Consider the following 25,000-nt stretch of genomic DNA (forward strand, 5'->3'; position numbering starts at 1 on the left):
TTACTACTACTACTACTACTACTACTATTATTATTATTATTATTATTATTATTATTATTATTATTATTATTATTATTATTATTATTATCTTTAGGGAACGCAGGGAGTGTTAATGTTTTGGAGTAAATGCTAATTTTTATTTTTCAATCATTATTTTGTCTCCCAGATTTATTTATTTGCTATTTTCCAATAGATGAAGATCTTTTTTGTCTTCTCTTCCCTTTAGTTCTTTGTTTCGCCAATTTATTAAAAAATTAAATTCATTCTTTCTTTCACACCTCTATCACTTTCCCTTCCCTTTGTTTTTCATCAGAAACTCTAGTCTGGTTTATCCTATTGTTTACTGCACTAAATTCGGCATATGTTTCCATAGAAACGGATCATTTGTGTGTAAGAAAGATGTAAATAGAATCACGACGCTGTGGTTCGCCTTTACAGAGGAGTCTGTATCAATCTGGCATCCCGGAAGAATAACGCGTAACAGTGGTGTATCTCTGCGGCGCGAGGGCGAAATTACCGTCATTACCCCACGGAACCGGACCGGAGAGCAGGAAAAAGGCATATATATATATACACACACACACACATACACACACATATACACATGCACATACACACATAGACACATATATATATACACACACACACAGCACCGTATGGGGCTCGGACACGGAGCTCCACGTTAATACACCGGATAGAAGGTCCGCCGTGAGGATGGAACACATCAGGACACCGAAGGTAGCGCGCGCGCATCACCGTTAATCTAATTTAAGCGTTTATGTGTTTTGTTTCCTCTAACGCGTTTTTCAATGAAACCGTGTGCAAATAATGCACCATCTGTTAGAACAGGCCGTTATTTACCCGCAGCTCAAAACCGATATATACCCTCTTACCCATATACCCCACCACCACCACCACTTCTTTTTTTTATTTTACCGGCTGCAGAGCGACCTGAATATATATTTATCTGTCTGTATATCTTTCTGTCTGTCTATCTATCTGTCTGTATATCTTTCTGTCTGTCTATCTATCTGTCTGTATATCTATATATCTGTCTGTCAATCTGTCTGTATATCTATATATCTGTCTGTCTATCTGTCTGTATATCTATATATCTGTCTGTCAATCTGTCTGTATATCTATATATCTGTCTGTCTATCTGTCTGTATATCTATATATCTGTCTGTCAATCTGTCTGTATATCTATATATCTGTCTGTCTATCTGTCTGTATATCTATATATCTGTCTGTCAATCTGTCTGTATATCTATATATCTGTCTGTCTATCTGTCTGTATATCTATATATCTGTCTGTCAATCTGTCTGTATATCTATATATCTGTCTGTCTAGCAGTGGCGTTTACTGACCTCACTAACTTGACATTGCCACTGAAGGAACCATCTGTTCACATGCACACTGCTCTATCAGATCTTTCTCACCACTTGTCCTACCTCACACTGCTGCACATCTGAATCACTGAGAATGGGATGATGTTGCTAGGTGGGCTCCCGATCAGGGTAGAGGGTAGATAGATTGATCGATCGATCTATCTATCGATCTATCTGTCTGTCTGTCTGTCTGTCTGTCTGTCATTTTTGCATTTATTTTCTGTTGTTTAATAATTATATAAAGATTATTTATTAATATATTGTCACAGTATTTACATTAAATATTGTCATGTATGTAATTTTAACATATATTTTTTTACCCTTCACTGATCATTTCTCATGATTATATTTAACATTATTAATATATTTTGCTCATTTATTGTAACATTTCTAATTGATATTTATTCCAGAAATATTGTTGTCATTAATTTCTGTTGTTTTTTTATTGCTTGGTGACAGCTGTTATTTTTGGCACGTTTACTTATTGTTTATTAGTTTATTTTGAAATCTTAATTATTAATAATTGGTATGATTAACTGATGCTGAGGATCACAGGCTCTGCGTCCTTTAGGACAGTGATTCCCAACCCCCGGTCCCCGGACTGGTGCTGGTCTGTGGCCCTGTTAGTACCGGGCCTTGAAATATTCCCAGAATATTTTTTTATAATAATAATAATTGACTTTTTTAAGTGCTATGACATGTCATGTTATTTAATCCAAAACATAAACAATAAATAATTTTAAATGTTTTTCTTTGAGCAACTTGCAATTGCTTAGCAACGTGTCGTATCTGAAAGGACTGTAAAACAAGCGCGGTGCACCAGAAGTGACCGAAGTATGTGGAGAGATGAGCGGGCCTCAGCAAACTTCAATGGCTAATTTCATTGCGGGCAGTTGTAGTAAAAGGAAAGGCGATGAACAACATGAAAATAGCGAGTGAAAAAAAAAGACAAGCTTCAATCGTAAATACGATACCTCATACATTAGGTATGGATTTGAGACAACAGGCGATTCCGTGGCGCCAAATCCGTTGTGTGTTATTTGTGGTGAAAAACTCTGCAATGGAGCAATGAAGCCGTCAAAACTTCAGCGGCACTTAACCACCAAACACCCAATTATCAAAGACAAAACAGAGGAGTTTTCCGAAAGAATGAAATGTGAGTTGGACGCTCAGCAGCAAGTTTTGATATCCTCGACAACAGTAAACGTAGCTGCAACAAAGGCATCATATCTGGTTGCTCACCGAATAGCTAAATCTGGAGCAAAAGATATTTGAAGAAAAAAAAAGCAGCTGGCAAGTTGGAACAACCAAATGCATCCTATATGTCATGAGATAAATCAGATATAGATAGGCCTACACAAAATAAACACAATATTACAACTTACATCTGCACAAAACAAAAGGCTGCAATTGAACACGCAAACTTATAGTCATTATGGTGTAAATGCACGCCCACGCATGAACCTGCTTATCGTCGATTAATCGTTTATTATTAATCGTCGATTAAAACTTTCATGCTAATAGAAGTAAATTTTGATTCTAATTCTGAAGATGATGACGGTCAGAACCAGCTCTCATCAAGACAAGAAGACCAGCTGCTAGAGCTCAAAAATGATGGAGGCCTGAAAACTCTCTTTATTTCAACACCAATGACATCCTTCTGGATCAAAGCATCGAAAGAATACACTGAGATCAGCACCCTTGCACTGAAAACCCTGCTCCTGTTCCTGACTTCATATCTGTCTGCGGCAGGTTTTTCTGCCATGACCGCCACTAAGACCAGACTCGATGTGAGGAATACCCTGCGTGTCTCATTGTCAACCATCAAGCCCCGGTATGATGTTCTTGTGGCTGCCAAGCAATCCCAGGGGTCTCACTGATATTGATATCAGACTGTAAGCTGGTTTTCGTTCATATTTGTGAAGCAAATTTTGTTTTATTGTATCCTGGAATTTTTTTGCATTTGGATTTGGATGCATATATGTTTTTTATGGATGCCCAGGAAGAACAAATAGGCTATAGTAATATCAATAAGCAGTTCATGTTCTGTTCTCATTGGTCTAGTCTGGTATGTTTTGTTAAAGGTTAAAGCTTAATCTCTAATTTTATACTTTTAAAAATTATTGGCTGAAATCACTGTGTTTACGCTATTGTATTCTAAATCTGTCTGACTGTTGAAACTGGCTCTTATTTTCATACAATTAGCCTTTGTTGTCACCTATTGGTGAGTGAAAACACTAAGTTGCTGTTGAAGTGATTGTCTTTAGTGGTTCTGGAGAGATTTGACAGGTGAAATGGACTGGTATTTTCATACAATTTGCCATTACTGCCACCTGCTAGTGAGTGAGTGCTGTGTAAGTTGCTTTTGAAGTAGACCTACTGTAATTGTATGGGAGAAAAGGGAAACATTTTGTGAAGATTGGTATATTCCTACAAGTTTGTTGCCACCATGTTCATTATATGCAATTAAATGATAGGCTGTTACTGTTTTACCCAGTGATATGCTCCAAAGGATGCATCTTAAAATTGAGGCATTAAAATTGACAACTGGCCCCTGGAATTTTTTTATGAATAAGCTGGTCCCTGGCACAAAAAAGGTTGGGAACCTCTGCTTTAGGACACTCAGACGGTCATTACTGTGGTGTGTCATGGTTAATTGACCTGCCTGAGTTTTCCTGCGTCTTGGCAGGTGGAGAACGTGCGTTTGATTGACAGATGGATTCCCCGAAAGTCCATGGTGGGAACGTTGTACCTGTCCTCCACACACACCATCTTCGTGGAGAACTCAGACACACACAAAGAGACTTGGGTAGGAAGCAAAAGCCACACAGCATCTGTTTCATTTTACATAACTCTGTCAGAACAAAACATACAGGAAGTCAGGACTCGCCGTAATTACACCAACTTCCTGTACAGTGCTGTATAAGGTTGTGAAACACTAAGAAGTGTGTGTGTGTGTGTGTGTGTGTGTGTGTGTGTGTGTGTGTGTGTGTTAGCTCTTGCACAGTCTAATCAGCAGTGTTGATCGTCCCCCGGCCACGCCAACAGGAAGTCCTCTCATCCTGCACTGTAAGAACTTCCAGGTGTTTCAGTTCCTGTTGCCACTTGAGAGAGATTGTGTAGATGTTCATGAGGCACTTACACACCTGTCACGTCCAGGTGAGGGGACACGAGCGTGCACACACACACACACACACACACACACACACACACACACACACACACACACACGAAGGGAACACACATCCTGACTTTGGCAGGTGATTGGGTCAAAATTGGATGGAGCCTAAGCTGAAACTGAGCTGTCAATCACAATCATATGACAACGTTCTCCTTGTCTCTCTTTCTCTGTCTCCCCCCTTACACACACTCCGCGCTCTCACACACACTTACCGCTCTCACACATGCTCCCCCTCCCCAAACACCCCCCACCCCCCCTCACCCCCCCCCACACATTTCCCCCTCTCTCTCTCACACGCACACTCCCCTTCCCCCCACACACTCCCCCCCTCTCACACACACACACACACACTCTCTCCCACATTTCCCCGTCTCTCTCTCTCACACACACACACTCCCCTCTCCCCCAAACACTCCCCCTTCTCTCTCACACACTCTTCCCCCCTCTCACACACTCATCCCTCTCTCTCACACACACTCTTCCCCCCTCTCACACACACACCCTCTCTCTCACACACACTCTTACCACCCCCCATACACCCCCCCACTGCCCCATCTCTTACACACCCCCCCCCCTCTCTGTCTATCAGAGCGTTATGGAGAGCTCTTCTGCTTCTCCTTCTTGCCCAGCATGGTTAAAGAGGACAGAGAGAAGGCTTGGAGTTTCCTGGACCTCCGTGCTGAGTTTAGCCGGATGGGAATTCCGAGCAACCTCTGGCACATCACACCAGCTAACCACGAGTACAGAGTGAGCAATGAACACTGAGCACTGAACACTGAGTACTGAGTGATGTTACTAAAATAATGGACTCATCATCAATCACTTCTTCTCCTCCTCCTCCTTCTGTGTGTGTGACACAGGTGTGTGACACGTACCCCTCAGAGCTGTTCGTGCCGAAGTCAGTGTCTCCCGCCGTAATCGTAGGCAGTGCCAAATTCAGGAGCCGAGGGCGACTTCCTGTTCTCTCGTACTTCCACAGGGACACCGGCGTGCGTGCTGTTTCTCTACTCGTTTACGTCATAGGGCACAAATCAGTGGTTTTAAATAACTAATCTCCCTCTCCTCCCTCCCTCTCTTCCTCCCCCCTCCCCTCATCCTCCTTCCCTCCCCTCATCCTCCTTCCCTCTCCTCATCCTCCCTCCCTCTCTCTCTCCCTCCCTTCCTCCCTCCACAGGCCGCCGTGTGTCGTAGCAGTCAGCCTCTCTCTGGTTTCAGCACTCGTTCTCCAGAGGATGAACAGATGCTGCAGTCCATCATGAAGTCCAACCCTACCAGTGAGTTCATGTATGTGGTGGACACGCGACCAAAGGTGAGGGGTCACGGAAATGCATCAGGGTTCAAATGTGTAAAACATTTATATTTATCAGTTTCATTATACAATGGTTTTGTGTGTGTGTGTGTGTGTGTGTGTAGCTGAATGCGATGGCCAATCGGGCAGCAGGAAAAGGCTATGAGAACGAGGATCACTACACGAACATCAAACTACAGTTCATTGGCATCGAGAACATCCACGTGATGAGAAGCAGCCAGCAGAAACTCATCGAAGGTGTGTAGTGACATTATCAGTGCACCATGACATCATCAAAAAAATCACGCAACGAATGCTCGGGTGCTGTATAAAGTTACTTATACACCCAGAGGTTGATTATTTCTCCACAAAGACGGTCTCTGTGTTGCATTCTGACATCCGGCTCTCAGTGTACGAACCGTTGCTATAGAAACAGAATAGAAAGGCGTGTTTACAAACTGCTAGAGAAAATAAATCAACGGGTTCTGTCCCACGTTACAGTCGGGGATCTCCGGTCTCCATCGATGGGGGACTTCCTGTGGGGTCTGGAGAATTCTGGGTGGCTCAAACACATTAAAGCAGTGCTGGATGCTGGAGTGTTCATTGCCAAGGTGTGTGTGTTTGTGTGTGTGTGTGTAAAAACTGGAAGATGTAGACCTTTGAGTTTTGTCTAATTAAACTCAGAATAAAACTTTAATTAGGATGAAATCTGTGCATTAATTCAGTTGCACCAAACTGTGAAGCTGACCTAAAGCTAACCAGGGTTTTATTTACAAACATTAATGTTTCTTCCCGGTTTTAGTTTCACAGTTAAAATGAACAACTGATTATTTTACTTTACTTTTAACCCAAGATGACAATCTGCAGATTAACACTCATGTCCAGCCTGATGTGAGGAGGTTTAGTCAGAGGTTTTCATTGTGAAGCCAAGTTTAAAAAGTAAAAGTCTCACATTAGACTTATATTTGTAACAGATGGAATCCTGACTGTGTGTGTGTGTTGGGGGGTGTTCAGGCTGTAGCAGAGGAAGGGGTGAGTGTGTTGGTACACTGCTCTGATGGATGGGATCGTACGGCTCAGGCCTGCTCGGTGGCCAGCTTGCTCCTGGAACCGTACTACAGAAGCATTAAAGGGTTTATGGTAAAAACACACTCACTAAAACACAACACGCCATTAACACACTTATATCTGCTACACAAACTATAAACATCCTTATAACCCAAGCCGCAGTGGGTCTGAAGATATGTACTATTATCTGTCTCACATGGCCTGGTTGTGTCTCTCTAGGTGCTGATAGAGAAGGACTGGGTATCGTTTGGACACAAGTTCTCACACAGGTCTATACATCCAAACATCTGTACATCCAAACATCAGATGCTTGGATGAGCAGATGTTTGGATGTACAGATGTTTGTACATCCAAACATCTATACAAACATCTGCTCATCCAAACATCTGTTCATCAGAGAATGTGTTCATCCAAACATCTGCACATAGATGTATTTGTACTTTATGCATTTAAATCAGCTTGACATACCTCTGACCTAACCCAGTCATCTGGAAATGTTTTTATGTTATTTCCCCCACAGGTATGCTCACCTGGACGGAGACCCTAAGGAGGTGTCGCCTGTGATGGACCAGTTCCTGGAGTGTGTTTGGCAGCTGATGGAACAGTTCCCCTGCGCCTTCGAGTTTAATGAGCGCTTCCTCCTGCAGCTGCACACACATGTCCACTCCTGTCAGTACGGCAACTTCATCGGTAACAGCCAGAGAGAGCGTCGGGACCTGAGGTAAGCGCCGTCATGTGTCGACAAAACCCTCAAAACTGTAAAGATACTAAATATTGACCTGTGTGTGTGTGTGTGTGTGTGTGTGTGTGAGCAGGATACTGGAGCGAACTCATTCACTGTGGCCGTGTCTTTGGAAGAACAGAGCCGAGTTCTTAAATCCGCTGTACAGATCAGACCACAGTCAGACTCAGGGTGTGCTGAGACCTGTGACCACACCCTACAGCTTCAAGTGAGTGCTGCCTTCTCTTTCTTCTTCTAAGAAATGAGTGTATGTGGGTACGAAATACTGCTGTAGCCTTCAGTAGATGCTAATGGATAAATAACTCTGTGTGACTCCAGATTCTGGAAAGGCATGTACAGTTGTGCAGAAAGGGGCAGGGCCTCACATCAGTCTCCTTCTGATTGGCTGACTGCAGTGAAGGAGGAGTCACAACAACTGGAGGAGGAGCTTAACACCCACCAGGAGGTACCGCGGGAGACCGGCGATGGACAAGGCATACATACTCGCTGAAACACACCTCTTAGATACACATGTTTAAATGATTAGCCATGCCCCCTGGGCTAAGACACACTGCACCTGCAGCCAATGAAATGCTGAGCTGAACCTCGAATGTTTGTTATTAATTATAACAAATAATTAATTATTAAGCTCCTTAATTAAGCTCCTTACAGAAAACACAGCAACGAATCCCTGTTAATAAGCCGTTACTATAGAAACGAGTCAACACCTTCTGACCAATCACTATCCAGCACTCATCAGTGCCGCTGAGGAAGTTAATGATGTTTCCGTGCAGCTGCTTGTTCTCTAACTCTTATTCTCTCCCTGATGTAGAGACTTGCTCAGCTGCTAGAGAGCAAGATGAAGAGCAACGGAGCGACTGAACATTCGTACCGGATATTGCTGAAAGAAAACAAGGTCAGCGAAACTCAGGATTTCATCACCTGCATGAACTCTGCTATTGGGACAGAAAACCACGCCCCCTCCTTCACACTACCACTGACATCACCTACCAACCCCAAGGCCACCGACGCCGACGATCTTTCAGTCTGCAGTGACCTGGAATCAGGTGTCGCTGACCTCAGCAGCCACGCCTCCAGCTCCTGCGACGATACAAAAGACCCCCATCTGGACGAGGCAGCCTATGCAAGCGTCTGAGTAAAAAAACAGGAAACAGGATCGCTGATAGGGGGACAATAATCAGGAGCGGTGTTTATTTATTTATTTATGTGACATCTGAGAAACCCAGCGGTTCCCATTAACTGGAATGGAAAGCAACAGAGATCCAACTGGAGTTTAGGTTTTAATAATATAACTGACATCTTTACAGATATTACTGGTTAACGAAAAAAAAAAAATATATATATATATATATATATATATACACATGTAATGTACATAAATTAAATAACACTCTAACTTAATCAGTGGCCATGTTGGAGGACCAGAGTCACTTTTATTTTACCTCAGCAAAACATGTTAGCATGTTAGTGCCAGCGCTAAGGGTGAACGCGTCTGTAAGATTAGAGGAGGAATGTTGAAGCTGAAGGACACAGTCGCTATTTGTTTTACCAGCAAACAAAAAGTGTTCAGTGAAGGTGGAAGTGACATTTTTTTTAGGCTTTGATGCGTTTATTTTTATTCTTTACACTTCTACCTTGAGTTTTGAGATCCTGGTTTTGGCTCCTGTGTGTTGGTGTGTTTGTGTTTTACCACAGTAATTCTCTCCACTTAAAAAAAAGTAGTTACACCTCCTTTGACAACAACGTTTAAACCACAGTGACATGGTTCTCTTTACATTTGCATTGTATATTATAAAAAGCAAACTGGTTAGACTGGATGAACTGTTTCAGAAGGATCTGTTTATCCTACATGTAGATATTAAAAGTAACAAAGGTGCAACATATTTAGTTCTTTCTTAGGTGCTGAGCTCTGATCATCATCTGCATTTCATATCTTAATATCAGATAATATTCCACACAGACATATACACATAACCAACAGAGAACGTTGCTAATCCACCATCCCACCCAAATCACCCACCCACCATCCCACCAACATCTCCCAATAACCCACCCACCATCCCAACCAACCCACCCAATATCCAACGCACCATCCCATCCAGTAACCAACCCAAACCCACCTACCCAATAACCCACCCACTAACCCACCCACCATCGTCTCCCAGTTGAAGCACAGAGGAGCTGCAAGCTCACACGAGCACAGTTTGAAACTTGGAAACATTCCTGTGTTTTCTACACACATGTACACACACAACAGCAATTTGGTTGTAAAACACTGTACAACATTAGAATAAATTAATATTTACAACTCATCTTGTAGTCTTTGAACTACTTTTGATGCTGAAATGACCCCCCCCCCCCAAATAAATAAATAAATAAATAAATTCCTGAAATGATCCTGAGGTAAACTATTCACCACCAGAGCATGTTGCACTAACTGGCAACATGCCAAAGGGCAAGTTAGCAAAGCTAATTACAGGATGCTAATTACAGACTCTGAAGGTAAATAATCTGAGGTAAACCTTGAATACTGGACCACGAGGGAAAGATGCAGATGCACAACTATACTGCACTTTACACTGGTTTGGGACGCAGCCTGTATCTGCTTTTTAGATGATGTTTCTTCTTTTCACAAAAACTCAGACGTAGTGATTATTGGAAATATTTTATTAGTCTATCAAATTAAATAAACTTATAATACAACATTTGATTATAATAAAGCCTATTATCAACATTATTAAATACAGTATTTTCGTGGTGTCTGGCAGCATCGGCAAATATCACATTCTCGAGTGCAAGAAAGGTCCAAACCCAAAGAAATCCGTTGTCAGTATTCAGAGTATGCTAATGAGAAGGCTGCCTAATACTCTGAACACCACCACGGGAATAACACCACCTTCTACAGCCTCACAAGCCCATCCAGAACAACAAGCACTCCGAGAACACAGACAGGAAGTTCAGTATCAGCTCACACTCTGATTTTCAGCTGATGGTGAAAAGCTCCAGTCACTCGCAGAAAGATCTGCGTTACTGAGTGTTTGTCAGGAGGCTGAGTGTTCTGCTTTAGTGCCAAAACCTGTGAGCGAGAGAGAGAGAGAGAGAGAGAGAGAGAGAGAGAGAGAGAGAGAGAGAGAGAATGAGTGCGAGATAGAGAGCAAGAGACACAGAGAGACAGAGAGCAGAGATTAAAAGAAAGAGAGAAAGAGCGAGACAGAGCAGACAGAGATAGCAGAGAGAGAGAGCAAGCAAGCAGAGAGAAAGAGAGAGACAGATAGAGAGAGAGATAGCAGAGAGAGAGACAGAGAGAGAGCAAAGAGAGGGAGAGAGAGCGCTTACATTACAAAAACCTGAACGCTTCCCTACTTAATAACCCACTGTAAGCATATAAACATAAGTGTGAGGTGTGAGTGTGAAACGCACCAGTAGTGAGACTAGTGTGCAGAGGGGAAATGTCCGTGATCACTGATGGACTGCTGAAGTTTTTCTTCTTTAGCTCTTCTGCTGTGGCAAAGCTACAAAAAACCCAACAGAACACCATCATGGCCCAGAGGTGCAGTTTAAAGCAGCAGTGTAACATTACTGTACAGACGTATAAAGAGACAGTGGCCGGAGCTACAAGTCAGGACAATATTCAGTACTAAATCTAGAATGAAGGAGTAAAGCCTTTAAACCGTCTAGAACAAGTGTAGTTCATCACAGTACCGTCCTCTTCTCCATGAAGCTGGCGAGAAAGTCGTCAATCTCCGTCTTTCCTTCCAGAAAGTTCTCGGCCTTCTCCTCAGACTCCTCCTCGGCCTGATGGGCTGCGACCTTTAACCTTGCCTGTAGGGCACTCAGACTGCAGCTCTAAATGGTGTGTGTGTGTAAGAGAGAGAGAAAGAGAGAGAGACAGAGAATCTTCACAGACAGCTTTTTTATCAGATGAATGTATTAAGTGAAAAATCAAACCTGTTGGTTACTGTGTGTTTCTGTTTTTTTTAGTGGGAATGAGTGTGTTATAGATGTGACAAAGGGTTGTGTGTGTGTGTGTGAGAGAGAGAGTGTGTGTTAGTTTACCTCACTGAGCTCATGCTGTCTCTGCATTTTGGTCTGGAACGCTGAATGCATCTGGGTCAGCTGCTCAGCCTGCGTAAACACACACACACACACACACACACACACACACACACACACACCAAAGCACATGCTCAAGCTACAGCAAGAGCTCATATGACTTCAATACAACACGCAGTGAGTGGATGTATCCCTTAAAGGTGCAGTGTGGGAGTGTGAGTGTGTGTGCGTGTACTCACTTTGTACAGCATCTCCTGTCTCTTCCCTTCCAAATGAGGCTCCAACTGCAAGTTCTTTTCTGTACAAACACAACCACCAGGTATGTCTCGTTCAGTAAAGTGTGTTGCGCTCACTCGCTCACACACTCGCTCGCTCACACACACGGCCGCCCGCTCGCTCACACACACACTCACACGCTCGCTCGCGCACACGCTCGCTCGCGCACACCCACTCACACACACACACACTCACTCGCATACACACACACACTCACTCGCACACGTGTTTTGACATACTGGCCACAGTGACGATGGTGTTCACCAGATCTTCTTTATCACTGGAGACCTGCTTGAGCTGAGGCAGACATGCAAAATACTCCAACAGGACATCTTCTTCGTCATTCATGTCCTTCAGCTGAGACACACTGAGTGCACACACACACACACACACACACACACACAAACACACACACACTTTGGTATTTATTATGTCTTGTTGTTTGAAGGCCGTCTTAAAGAGCATTTTAATGTTTTCTTAATGAGGAAAGTCATAAATGTAGAAACAGCACATTAATAATTCATAGTATTTCATGAATATGAATAATAAATATTCCTAATATAGTCCTAATTAGCATATCTGACTGTAGCCCCACCCACAAATGAGTTATACAGGTTCCTCTGCTCTAAGCAAGTAAAAAAAAGGAAGGTTAAGTAATAAACATGAGTAATGCAGCGTAGGACAGTGTGTATTACCTCATGTCGGAAAGTTCTGGAAACGAGTCAGGGATTTCGGGCATCTTGTAGATGTGACCATTCAGTCCGGTCTGTGAAAGAAAAAAGCCACGTGCTGAGGCTTGTAGAAACTATTTGGTGTAGATCAGTAAAGAATAAACAGCTGTGTCTTGTGCCAATCATGGTTGAGTGATGAAGCGGTGCTTCGACAAAACAAACAAACAAAAACAAACAAACCCAGCGCAGGACCTGTGAGTCAGCCATGGGGACTGGCAGCAGGAGCTCTGTGATCAGCCCATACGCCGGTGCAGGAGGGCGGTTCTGCGCCTGCTGGGTCTCTGATCCTGGGGGTGGAGGATGAGAGGCGGGGCAGACGGGCCGCTGGGGGTCCTGGCCGGGGAAGGTGGGGACAAAATGAAAGTTCTGTGCAGGATACGGTGGCTTGTACATGCTGGAAGGAGAGAGGATTAGACCGGGAGATGAAAATAAATCAAAGATAAATAGAAATAAAGAAAAAGAAATTAGACTAGGAAACATCTTGTTGTGACATTTAAAACATAAATAAACAAATGAATACACTGCATTTCCAAAAATGTTTAAATACTCAGAAAACTCTATTTGAAATCATTGCAGTCTGAACCTGTCCAAATTCTTTGCTAACTATTGTACAGCTCACTAATCAAGCTAATGCTGTAGCTACAAGTTGTGAAGTATGACATCATCAACTACTCATTTGCATAATGGGTTAAGGGGGTGTTCAAAGGGGTGGAGCTTATGTTTGTGATGTCACTACATTAACTCATTTTTAATATGACAGTGTTCTGTACTCACAACGGGAAAGCCGGTGCACCGGACATCAGGGCCGGAGGACTTTTCCAGAACTCATCCAGCAAGCTCTGGATTACTTTCCCGAGATCTGAGTGCATCCCGAACTAAAGCAGGCCAACACAAGACGAGATAAGAAGAGTTATAAACACGGTGTGTTTGTTAATAAGCTGTTCATAAAGTGTTTAGTGTTGAGGTGAGTGAGGCAGTACGTTGGTGATGAGGGGGCTGGTGACCACGGTGCCATTGTTCCCATCCACTAGGTGATGACCCACAGGAGGATACACAGTGATCACAGGCTTCTCTTGAGGGAACTGTGGTGGAAGCAATCTACACACACACACTTTCTTCAGTAAAGTCATAAGTATTGGCACCCGTCCTCAAAGCTCTGTTTCAGATGTTATCAGAATCACACTCACATGTTGACGCTGATGGTCGAGTTGTTGACGGTGAAAGGAATCCGGTATTCCACATCTTTCTGGATCTCTGCGATACTGGAACAGCAGCACATATGTGGGTCATGATGTACACACACAGACATGTGATGGTAGATATTAGCTGTGATCAGCTCAGTGATTACAGTTTTCTTAAATCTTTATATTTGGGTTATTCAGTGCTGGTGATTGGAGAGAACAAAACAGCATCAGATGTATTAAGAACCAATTAATCCTTGAAGCTTAAACGTGTCTTTTCTCCAAAAACATGACAGTTTGCGTGTGTGTGTGTGTGTGTGTGATGGACTGGCCTCTCTTCAAGGGCCTATTCACCAGGATTCCCACATTTCCAAGAACAAAAAACAAACAAAAAAACAAAGCTCCTCTAATCGGTTCTTTACAGATTAGAATCGGTTTAAAGTCGACTTGTTCCTTAAAGACACATCACAAGCACTTTGTTCTGCAGATAACTGACTGACATCATCTCACTGAGCATGTTACTCCAGTTAGGCAGGTTAGATAAATAAAATTAGTGTTATACACACACATATATACATACACAAAAACAAACACATACACACACAAATTTGCACATTCGCACATTTGCACAAATTTATTTCAATTTGCACATTCTTTTTTTTTTTTGTCTATTATACGTGTTAATTTCTTATCACTGCCATTCTGTTTACACTGTGGAGCTCCTGTACTAGAAAATATTCCTCGTATGTGAAAACATACTTTGCAATAAAGACCTTTCTGATTCTGATTCTGATACACATACACACAGAGACAGACACATATACACACACAGACAGACACATATACACACACAGACACACACACACACACACACACAAACCCATAAACATATACAAACACATACACAAAAACATTCACATACAAACACAAATACAAACACATACTTAGGTCCTATTAATAGTGACAGCATTAGTTTGAGTGTTACAATAAGCCCTGAGTGACACATGGCAGTAAACAGTACAGCGTTAATACTGTAATACTTTAATCTGACCGTGTAACCGGATGTTACACTTTACAGGACATGCTAGTTAGCCTGTTAGCTCGTGTACAAACACTCACGTAGAATGCGCAGCTTTCAGCGACTCGATCTGTCGCTGTCTTTGTTTCTGTAAACTGTTTAAAGGCGGAACCGCCCCAGAGCCCTTAGACAGCGGGAAAATCCAGTTCATCCTGAAATAAACCCAATAAACACTCACACTTTAGGCGAACATGCTAACAAGTTAGCAAACAACTGCTGTATCATAACCGTTAGCATGTGAAACCAACCTGACATCCGCTGAACACGCTTATTATTACTGCCCTTCGGACATGTTCGAGTCAACAGCGCTGGTTATAACGCATCGTACGCGTTAATAACTGTTAATAGTGGGAACAAATCTAACGTCAAAGCACGTCGGATGACAAACAAGCAGTGACGCGCGAGTTTTACGTCACGGGTTATAGGTCCCGCCTTCTGCTCTGTGATTGAACAGTTAATCAATCAATCAATCCGAACAAACCCCTTTCACTGAACCGTGTGTGTTTAAAACACTTTACACACCGTGTTACAATACTGAACACTTTATAACACAATTAAGGTTTACATTGTTAGTTTCTAAACTATTAGGTGTATTAATTTAGTTGTTATGATGTGACAGCAGAATAATCAGCATGATGGTGTTGTGATGGAGATAAAAGTGAACACACTGAAGCTTTCCTGTAAATATCTTACTCTAGGAATCTGCTAGAAAAACAAACAGCTCATGTCTGTTAATCAAATAATGACACCTCTATCCAGAGTAACTTACATTTTATTTCAGTTTATACAACTGAGGGTTAAAGGGCCTTGTTCAGGGGCCCAATAGTGCCAGCTTGGTGGACCTGGGATTCAAACTCATGACCTTCTGATGTGATTGGATTAAATATGCACTATTTGATTAACTATTTACTATTTTGAGAACTGAAGAATTTAGATCTAAATAAATCAGGAAGGGCAACAATATTATTGTCTCTAATTAGGCACTTTAGGTTCACTGTATCTTCATCTGTCTCCATTCATCGGAGGTCCTCTTCGGGGGGCCCAACAGTGCCAGCTAGGTGGACCTAGTATTCAAACTCATGACCTTCTGATGAGTGGTCCAACACCTTAAACACTAGGCTACAACATCCCACCTGACATCTTACTTTACATTCGCTTACAGTTTTTATATATATATATATATATATATATATATATATATATATATATATATATATATATATACGTATATATATATATATATATATATATATATATATATATATATATATATATATATATATACGTATATATATATCTATATATATATATATATATATATACGTATATATATATATATATATATATATATATACACACACACATACATACACACACACACACACACACACAAACATCTCTATTTTTTTTCTTCTATTTTTCTATTTATCTCTATCTTAAAGTTAATAAAACAGCACAGAAACCGCAAACTGTGTCCTTGTAATTTAACAAGAGCTGTTACTGGTGTAGGAACTGATTTATTGCCATTCTCTGATGCAAAACCCACAGAAAATACATACAAATAACCAACATTTTATTCAACACTATTGTTAGATAATAATCTCCAACCAGGCTGCAGGGATGTTGTGTATTTTTAATAAACAGCAATAAGTTAAATGCATCCAAATTGGCTTCATATTTTAGCTTCATATCCCGGTAATAACTAACAAGAAGGGAAATAATTATTCTGCATTTTGTACAACATACAACACCTTCATTCTAAATATCCAAACACAACACCTGATTATTAGTATAAGAGACACAACAGTATGCAGTAGAAATAATCCACCGTTCAGGCATTTCTTTGTGTTATTCTTTACAGGTTAGTGACTGCAGTTTGGATGACTGGTCAGATAAATGCAGCTGGAGCACAAACTGGAAGTGAAAGTAAATGGAGAAATTTTGTGATTATTTTAAGGTCATTATTAAACAGATCACAGTGTCACATGCAGTTTTCGGATTTTTACTCACTGAAAAACCCACATGTTTAGGTCAGGTTTCTTACTGGTCCATAGACTATGACACCTTCAAGAGTTAAAGCTCTAAAAGCTCTTGGAAAGCACTTAAAGCTGTGTGATGTGATTGGATTAAAGACACAATATTTAATGAACTATTTAATATTTTGAGAACTGCAGAATTTAGATTTAAAGAAATCAGGAAGGGCAACGATGTTATTGTCTCTAATTAGGCACTTTAGGTTCACTGTCTCTCAATCTGTAATTCTAACTAATAGAAAAGAGATTGGATAAAGAACACAAGTCTCCATTCCTTGGAGTTCCTCTTCCCACCACCAGGGTGCGCTTCATTTCGATTAACGTCACAGCACCAGGTGAATAATTCCTCTTCATACAACAGCAATTAAATATTTCATACTATCTATCCATTTATAGCTACATTTAATATTAAATGTTTACATTATCACTTCTCTTATAGCAGATATAAACAGACATTCCCTTTCAAGTCTTAAATAAAAACCTACAATATTTTGATTTTACAAAGAAAGATGTCGGAAAAGATACAGTTTTCCTCTCTCATGACACTGGAGACTCCTTCCTTAAATGTTAAATAAACATCTCCTAAAGTAAACACCACCATTGTTATCCATGGAACTGTCATTGACCTGTTACTATAGAAATGCTAATACACCTCCTGACCAATCAGAATTGAGACTCAAGAACAAAAATCAGCATGTTATTCATAGCTACGCTTTAGCTAGTTTGCTAGCTTTGGTTTCACTTTTCGGAGTAAATAAATAACCTGAACTGCGTCCAGGTAGAAAATATCAGCAGTAATAAATCTATTTTCATCAGAAAAGAAAACCAGTGTCACAATTTAATTTTAACAGTAAAAATAATACAGTGAAATCACAGAGGTTTAGAAAGGATCATGATTTGTGTGTGTATTAAATAGAGATCACTTCACACTGTGCTGCTCAGAGGAGTTATTAATAACAACCGCAGCACATTAATCACTTTTGCAGAGCTGGAAGTACTGAGAGAAGGGAAGAGAGTCATGCAGAACATGCAGAAAGCAGAATCGTCTCAGCAGATGCCCAACGGAAGACTTCTGATCATGATGAAGATGATGACGCTGAAGATGATTAAGGATCCTTCCTCCAGACAGCTGGGGACTGATCCAACGCTCACCTGGTGCACGAGATAGACAGACAGACAGAGAGAGAGCGCGCGAGAGAGAGAGACATTATTACAAGAGTCAATTATTAGCATGTTAGCATGCGTGAACATGTTCCTGTTTTCTGACACAGTTTACATTTAACTGTAGTAAAGTTGTGATGTTCCTTGGAAGCATTCTGTGCTAAAAACAGAAAGTATCTGCATCAGAATTCTCAATAAGTTTTAACTATTATACTAGCTCATTATGTTTGATATTTGTCCAGCTGCAATTTCAACAATGCTAAAAACCTCCTTTATTCAGAAGGTTAGCCATTTTTATGGACTATCGTACACCTTTGCAGTTATAGAAACACCAATAAGCAGAAGAAGGTCATGACCTTGGTGACGTGTGGACACAGAGCTACATGTTACATAAACTAAAAACTGTAACAGTGAATGTTCATGTGTTTATTTGTTAGCTCAGGTGCTAACACTGGGGAGAAGGTAGAGGAAATCTTGGTCCTGCTGATGTGTTTGTACTTATCTTCCTGCCAGCTCCTTCTTCAGACATGACTTGAAGGAAGTGAAGCGTTCTACATGCTTATAGCCCTGCAAACATTCAGAGAACAATTTCACACCAATTCAGTGACATCTGGAGCCTCTGTGATATATAATTAGTCACCACTAGATAGCAGTACAGCGGTAATAATGACTCTCTCACCCTGCCTCCACGGTGCAGTCTGTCCTTCATGATCCCTATAAACTCTTTGTAGCTCAGCTGGTCGTCGTGGTCCACGTCAAAGATCTTAAAGATGGTGTTGACTAGGTGTCGAGTGAGTTTAAGACCCGTGGCTACGTACACTGCCCTCACAAACTCATCTAACACACACACACACACACACACACACACACACACACACACACACACACACAAACACGCATATACACAAACATACACACACAAATATGTTCATTCCAGTGATTAAGAGTATGTGTAAGATGAGCTAGCAGTCAATGCTACATGTAATTATGGTGTGTTTTCCTAATAATTAAATACAACTAAATCTTGACATCCTTTCTCTTCTCCACGGTCCATGTGCCTTTATAAATGTCTTAATAAATGTCTTTAGCTAGCTAGCTAAATCATTAGCCTTATTTTAGTCATAAAGTGTCTGTCTAGTAATTAACACAAACCAACACAAAATTCTAAAGTGAATGTTGACATTCCTAATAGCATCGTCTTATAGCATCTTTACAAAAGGCTTAGCTGAGCTAAAATACCCTCTGCTTGATGGCTACATAAAAAAAGTATCTTTAGTTTAGGATCTTGCAGAGTGTTGAGTGTTTTCTTAACAATTCATATGAATATTCCTGCTGAGACCTAAAACTGTGTTAATGTCCATAAATCTGAACCTTGTCCGATGGACCTGCAGGCAAAGTTGTACATCTGCATAGCGATAGCGAAGTCTTCAAGGTTGTTGAGGAACTGAAAGAAAGACCTGAACTCTTCGAAGGTGATTCCCTGTAGGAAAGAAAGAAACGTGATTATCCAAACACAAACCTGAACATCGTAACAAGCCTTTGGTTACAGTTTTTAGTTTATGTTTTAGACTTATTTATGATACCTAGACCAGGGTTAGCTATATCTTGCTAGTGAATTCCATATTTCAGATGTAAACCACTGAATGCAATAGCTAGCCTAAGGTTAGCAAGCATACTGTACAGCTTCATCTAGTTGTTGACACATTAGCTAGCGCTAGCATTAGCTTAACAAGGAAACATTTATTTCTTGTGGCACTTTAATGTTTGGAACAGTTAATTCAGACAAATGATATCATAAATTACAATGTTTCAGCTGTACGTCACTTTTAAAACAATCCACAGAGATAAAACAACTGCAACGATGAAAAACGTGATGAAAGGCAGAGGCTTGGCGAGAGCTCAGCTGAAAACTGAGAACTGAAAATAATGGGATCGAGATATAAAACATAATGGAAGCAGGGGCATTTTTTTTTTATCTAAATGACCTTCTGTTTCACTCACGTCAACACAAATAACACTGATACATGTATATAAGAAGTGCTTTGTATATAAGAAGTTCTTGAGTATCTGAGTCTCAGTATTAGCCTCAGTGTAACAGAAGTTAGCGGTAGAGGTCTTCTCGGGTGTAAAGAAATGTACCCGACCCGAAATGACCCGAATCACTTTTTACCCGAACCCGACGTGCATAATTTATTTATTTATTTTTTTAAAGAAAGACCCGACCCGAGACAAACCCGAAAAAATTAGACCCGAGTCAGACCCGACCATTGGCAATTTGTTTTTAACCCGACTGGACCCGAATGTTGCATAACTCTACATTAAAGTAACCGCTACAGTGTGGATTCAAAATTGATTGACAGGTCTGTTTCAACGAGAATTAGCTTACCACCAGCCACACGTCGCCAGCCACATGTCACAAGTGGTCTTGGCAAACAGAGGAGAGGTTGGAAAAGGACTCGAGTCAATGCACACACACTAGATACAGTAGTTCGGGTCTTCTCGGGTCCGTTCGGTAAAAACATATGAATTTTAAATTACCCGAGACCCGATGCCGCTATTATTATACACGACCCGCCTCGGGTTTTCGGATAAAAAAGGGGCCCTAATTAGACCTCTAGTTAGCGGTAAACACTAAACGTTACCAAATTTAAATTTTAGTCTTACGTACTCTTATTTTAGCAGAAGATCAGAGGGAAATACTAACATTCCTGGCATTTCTGAGGCTGGAGATACAAGAAGCAAAGTTTTAAAACTAGGTAAAAATGTACAAATTCGAATGGAACAAATCGCTTTGTGATCATTAGTTGGTTTTGGTTTCTTTACAAAAGAATACACATAACAATGAACTGGTGAGAAAGCAGTAAGCATTATATTATATTATATTATATTATATTATATTATATTATATTATATTATATTATATCTTCAGGGCTTGAACAATTTAATGTAATTTGTTCTGGTGTTAAATCATGTGCCATTATTTCTTTTGTCCATTCAAACATGAATTTCCCACTTCAGTGCTTTCATGAGAAACAAAAGGCCTCATGTCAACATGTCAATTTGCACTAAAACATCCACTTCCCTGTAAAGAAGTAGCGAGAGCATCTAAGTGAGCTGAACATGATACTATTGGGGCAACAGCCTGTCACTCACTTAGAAGAACAAAGGGGAGGAGTGGAGTTAAGGGGCAGAGGTGACAGGAAGAGATGTAAGATTACACTGTGTCTTACAAACACACACACAAACACACACACACACACACACACACACACACACACACACACACACACACACACACACACACACACACACAGAGACGGAGCGGTGGAGCATTCATGTGTTAAGTGTGTGAGGATGTTAAAGCATGAGATGATCAGAAAGCTTGAAGAGTTTGATTACGTTCCAGGAAAAAGAAAGAGGAAATAAAAAGCGGCTCAGCAGCACCTTTTCATCAGGAATGGACTGTCGCACGTTTTCCAGGTAGCTGCGTATGTCCTCTACGTTGGTGTATCGCAGGAGGATGCGAGCGAAATCTTCCTCGCTGATGGTGGTCATGCCTTTGGAGTAGGTCAGGAACTCGATCTCCAGCACCTCTGTCTGGAGATTATCCATAAACCTGAAAGACAGAAAGAGAAAGAACTGCTAATGTATAACGAGGTGAAAGTGTGCTGGACCTTCAGGGTCTAAAGCATTAATCTGTACATTAAGCTTTATTTCAAATCCCAGCGCTGATACAGTCGACCGCAAACATGTCAGAAAGTAGCAACTGACCTTAACTAGGAGGAACTAATTTAAAATGAAAACACATTCAATTTAATATTTAATATAAAACGTGAGAGCACAATGAACCTATGAGAAATGATCTGAAAGCAATTTATGTAAATACAAGAGGTAAAGAAGTGAACGTAAGACCTTTTTTGTATAAATGCTCGAGGTAGGAATTTAATATTTGAGATGTGAGAGCTTTTTTTGTGAATGTGACCGAATTTTATGTAAATTAACGTGAGAGTAAATGTTAGAATATTGTGAAAAGATGAGGGTTTAGATTCATGGTCAAGTGCAGTAGTTTTTTGTTTATAAATGTGAGAGGTGTGAATGTGAGAGTTGTTAGAATCTGAAAATGATGAGAGATTTTGAGTCAATGTTAATGAAAATGTAGGAAATGAAAAGTATTTTTAAAAAATGCGAGAGGCAAATTAGATAAATGTAAGTGTAAATGTAAATGTAGATAAATGTAAGAGCATTACAAACAGCTGTATGTCATGATGACATTAGGAGGAAAATGATTGTAAACTAATTTGTTAAAAAGTGAAAAGTATTTTGTCTGAATATGCAAAATAATTTTTAATGTTTGTGTATGAAAGACAAGGCATAAATTACAGTTTCAGGCTCAGTGTCTGTACCTGTAGAAGTCCTCAAATGTCAGCTCTGCCTTGCCTTTCTTCCCGAAGAAGTGTATGAGCAGTGTGGTGTCTATAGTCATACCCTCGTCTGTGTGCTGGTCAGAGAGGGCCAAAAGGGGGCAGGGCAGGAAAGAAAAGAAAGCAGTGACTGATAAAATCATGGTCTGAGATTACAGGATAAAGGGGCTTTCCGCCATGGAGGCAGAACAATCCTCAGTGCTGGTCAAGGGTCTGTGCCGTTCAGCGCATTCAGTGTCAAAGTGCACAGATCTTTATATCATTTAGATAAAAACATCAGGTATAAAGATCGAAGGATGTGTGTGAGACAAATACAAGAGCAACAGACATCCAGAGAAACTAATGCATTCATGTAAAATATACACTCCATACATCTAAGACAGAGATAGACACAGACAGAAATTCAGACAAAGATATAGACAGAGACACAGACAGAGATACAGAGACAAAAATACAGACACAGACAAAGACACAGGCAGAGATTCTGAAAGATACAAAGATACAGACAGAGATACTGAAAGATACAGAGATACAGACACAGACAAAGATATAGACAGAGACACAGACAGAGATACAGACAGAGACAAAGACACAGGCAGAGATACTGAAAGATACAGAGATACAGACACAGACAAAAATACAAACAGAGATTCAGACAGAAATACAGACAGATTTAGACAGAGACAAAGACACAAACAGTGACACAGACACAGAGACACAGACAGAGATACAGACAAAAACAAAAATACAGACAAAAACGGAGATACAGACAGAGACACATACATAGACACAGGCAGAGACACAGACAAAGATACAGACAGTTAGAAACACATATATAGACACAGACAAAGACACAGACATAGAGACACAGACACAAACAGAAATACAGAGACACAGACAGACACAGACATAGAGACACGTACATAGACACACAGCCGTAGCGATACAGACAGAGAAACACACAGAAACACAGAGACAGACAGAGAAAATGGTGGATGTTATCAGACCAGAAGATGCATGAACACACCACAGGCCATGCATTTCAGACACAAGCTGCATTCACACATAAATGCCAATGTGTGAATAGGTGAAGAGAGTCCACCTTTTTCCTGCTGCACATAAAACCTCCCCAAACACTCAACCCCCACCACCCCCACCAACCTCTCTCTCTCTCCCTGTCATGAGTGGAAGAGTCAGGTCTCTGTACCAAGAAAAGGTGGTGCATGTGGGTGGAGTCGTCTGTTTGCCCTGATAACTTTTTAGTTCTTTCAAAACTTCTGCTAAATAATTAGGGACATGATGAATGTGGTCTAATGTGAATCAGAATCTATTTCATTAAATCTATACAGAAAACATTTAGAAACTATTTCCAAAAAGGAAAAAGGCTTCAGCGTGTTGTAGGAATAAAACAAAGTATGCAGATGAAAATATCAAAAGAGAAGTATTTCTGGGCCACTCTTATGTCTGAGCTCTTAAAGGTTCTTCAGCCTTTAACAGTGATCTCTACAGAAGTGCTTTACTGTCTAAACAACATTGATGAAGAACCTTTTCTGGAAGCAAAGGACCTTTAAAGAAGTGTGTGTGACTGAGTAAATAGCGTTTTCCTCAAACGTTCCTCATACCAGAACAAATTGAGCACAATGTTTCATAAGTTATTTATGGTCTCTCTTTACCTCCTGAAATGATTCTTCTCACCAGAAACCATTCTGTTGTAAGCTTCAACATACAACCTTAAATATTTGCTCTAAGAAGACCAAAGAACCCATGATGGCTCTTTATTTAAGAGTGCAGGCTTGATCTCTATACATCCTACACCTCTGAGCCTGAGATATAGGAGGAGCCTGTCATGCTAATTTGGCGTAGTTGGCCACGCCCCTTTCCCCAAGAGCTTTCAGTGCATTCAAGCCAAACAAGAGCAGAGCTTCGGTCCATGCCTCTGCGATACCTCCAGATTAAAATCCTATCCGAGGAAAAACCATTTAGAAAAGAGAAAGAACGTGGACTCAAGCAGAGGAATCAGACAGGAACATACAGTGTTTGAGGTAGGACATAAATCAGGGAAAACATGGTGCTACACATCACATCACATACAACTATCATCAAAATGGTACGTCCACAATTCATATAACAATCAACACAGACTTCCTAATGACATCTATTATTATTATTATTATTATTATTATTATTATTATTATTATCCACATTTCCTCCCTATAAATGTGAACGTGATACAGACTCCACACATCACATAGTGGATCAGGATGATGGTCCTGGGATCTGAACTCACCATCATCTGGTTGTTGGAGTAGAATCTCAAAAAAATAGTTCTGTGATTTATAAATACAAAAAAACAGATAAGAGGTGTTTGTGTCAGACATCTGATCATGTTTTCCACTGA

The 25,000-nt window shown here is 40.7% G+C and overlaps 3 protein-coding genes across 9 annotated transcripts in view; 1 reads left to right on the forward strand and 2 right to left on the reverse strand.

Moving 5' to 3' along the window:
• The first annotated feature begins 475 nt into the window (after positions 1-475).
• mtmr7b (myotubularin related protein 7b) lies at positions 476-10,029 on the forward strand. 2 transcript variants are annotated; one of them, XM_027134791.2, is made up of 14 exons: positions 476-738; positions 4,079-4,198; positions 4,386-4,548; positions 5,160-5,317; positions 5,431-5,559; positions 5,745-5,879; positions 5,984-6,116; positions 6,360-6,469; positions 6,873-6,998; positions 7,146-7,195; positions 7,447-7,647; positions 7,742-7,876; positions 7,987-8,141; positions 8,480-8,582. In XM_027134791.2, exons 1-14 carry the CDS (start codon positions 715-717, stop codon positions 8,527-8,529), a joined length of 1,689 nt encoding a protein of 562 aa, XP_026990592.1. In that variant the 5' UTR covers positions 476-714; the 3' UTR covers positions 8,530-8,582. The 2 variants fall into 2 exon arrangements, with proteins under 2 accessions (XP_026990592.1, XP_026990588.1); XM_027134787.2 differs by having other exon boundaries at positions 477-738; positions 7,987-8,113; positions 8,480-10,029.
• A 288-nt stretch (positions 10,030-10,317) lies between these two features.
• Positions 10,318-15,400, reverse strand: vps37a (VPS37A subunit of ESCRT-I). 2 transcript variants are annotated; one of them, XM_027134796.2, is made up of 13 exons: positions 15,236-15,400; positions 15,029-15,139; positions 13,916-13,990; positions 13,709-13,826; positions 13,503-13,603; positions 12,909-13,122; positions 12,693-12,763; positions 12,237-12,364; positions 11,961-12,019; positions 11,725-11,793; positions 11,371-11,514; positions 11,089-11,180; positions 10,318-10,744 (listed from the first exon to the last, which is right to left on the reverse strand). In XM_027134796.2, the coding sequence occupies exons 2-12, from the start codon at positions 15,136-15,138 to the stop codon at positions 11,100-11,102; spliced, it is 1,170 nt and encodes a 389-aa protein (XP_026990597.2). In that variant the 5' UTR covers position 15,139; positions 15,236-15,400; the 3' UTR covers positions 10,318-10,744; positions 11,089-11,099. The 2 variants fall into 2 exon arrangements, with proteins under 2 accessions (XP_026990597.2, XP_026990598.2); XM_027134797.2 differs by having other exon boundaries at positions 12,921-13,122; positions 15,236-15,398.
• Positions 15,401-16,484: 1,084 nt separating this feature from the next.
• The window catches only part of micu3a (mitochondrial calcium uptake family, member 3a), a 23,095-nt gene continuing 14,579 nt past the window's right edge, over positions 16,485-25,000 (reverse strand). For all 5 annotated transcript variants that reach the window (XM_047815984.1, XM_027134792.2, XM_027134793.2 and 2 more), the window contains 6 exons: positions 22,585-22,679; positions 21,626-21,797; positions 19,553-19,661; positions 18,861-19,018; positions 18,684-18,748; positions 16,485-18,175 (listed from right to left, as the gene is read on the reverse strand). In XM_047815984.1, the coding sequence (XP_047671940.1) occupies positions 18,169-18,175; positions 18,684-18,748; positions 18,861-19,018; positions 19,553-19,661; positions 21,626-21,797; positions 22,585-22,679 (606 nt within the window). In that variant the 3' untranslated portion in view covers positions 16,485-18,168. The remainder of the gene's footprint in view (positions 18,176-18,683; positions 18,749-18,860; positions 19,019-19,552; positions 19,662-21,625; positions 21,798-22,584; positions 22,680-25,000) is intronic.

The sequence above is a fragment of the Tachysurus fulvidraco genome, chromosome 7 (assembly GCF_022655615.1).
Source record: "Tachysurus fulvidraco isolate hzauxx_2018 chromosome 7, HZAU_PFXX_2.0, whole genome shotgun sequence".
Taxonomy (NCBI): Eukaryota; Metazoa; Chordata; class Actinopteri; order Siluriformes; family Bagridae; genus Tachysurus; species Tachysurus fulvidraco.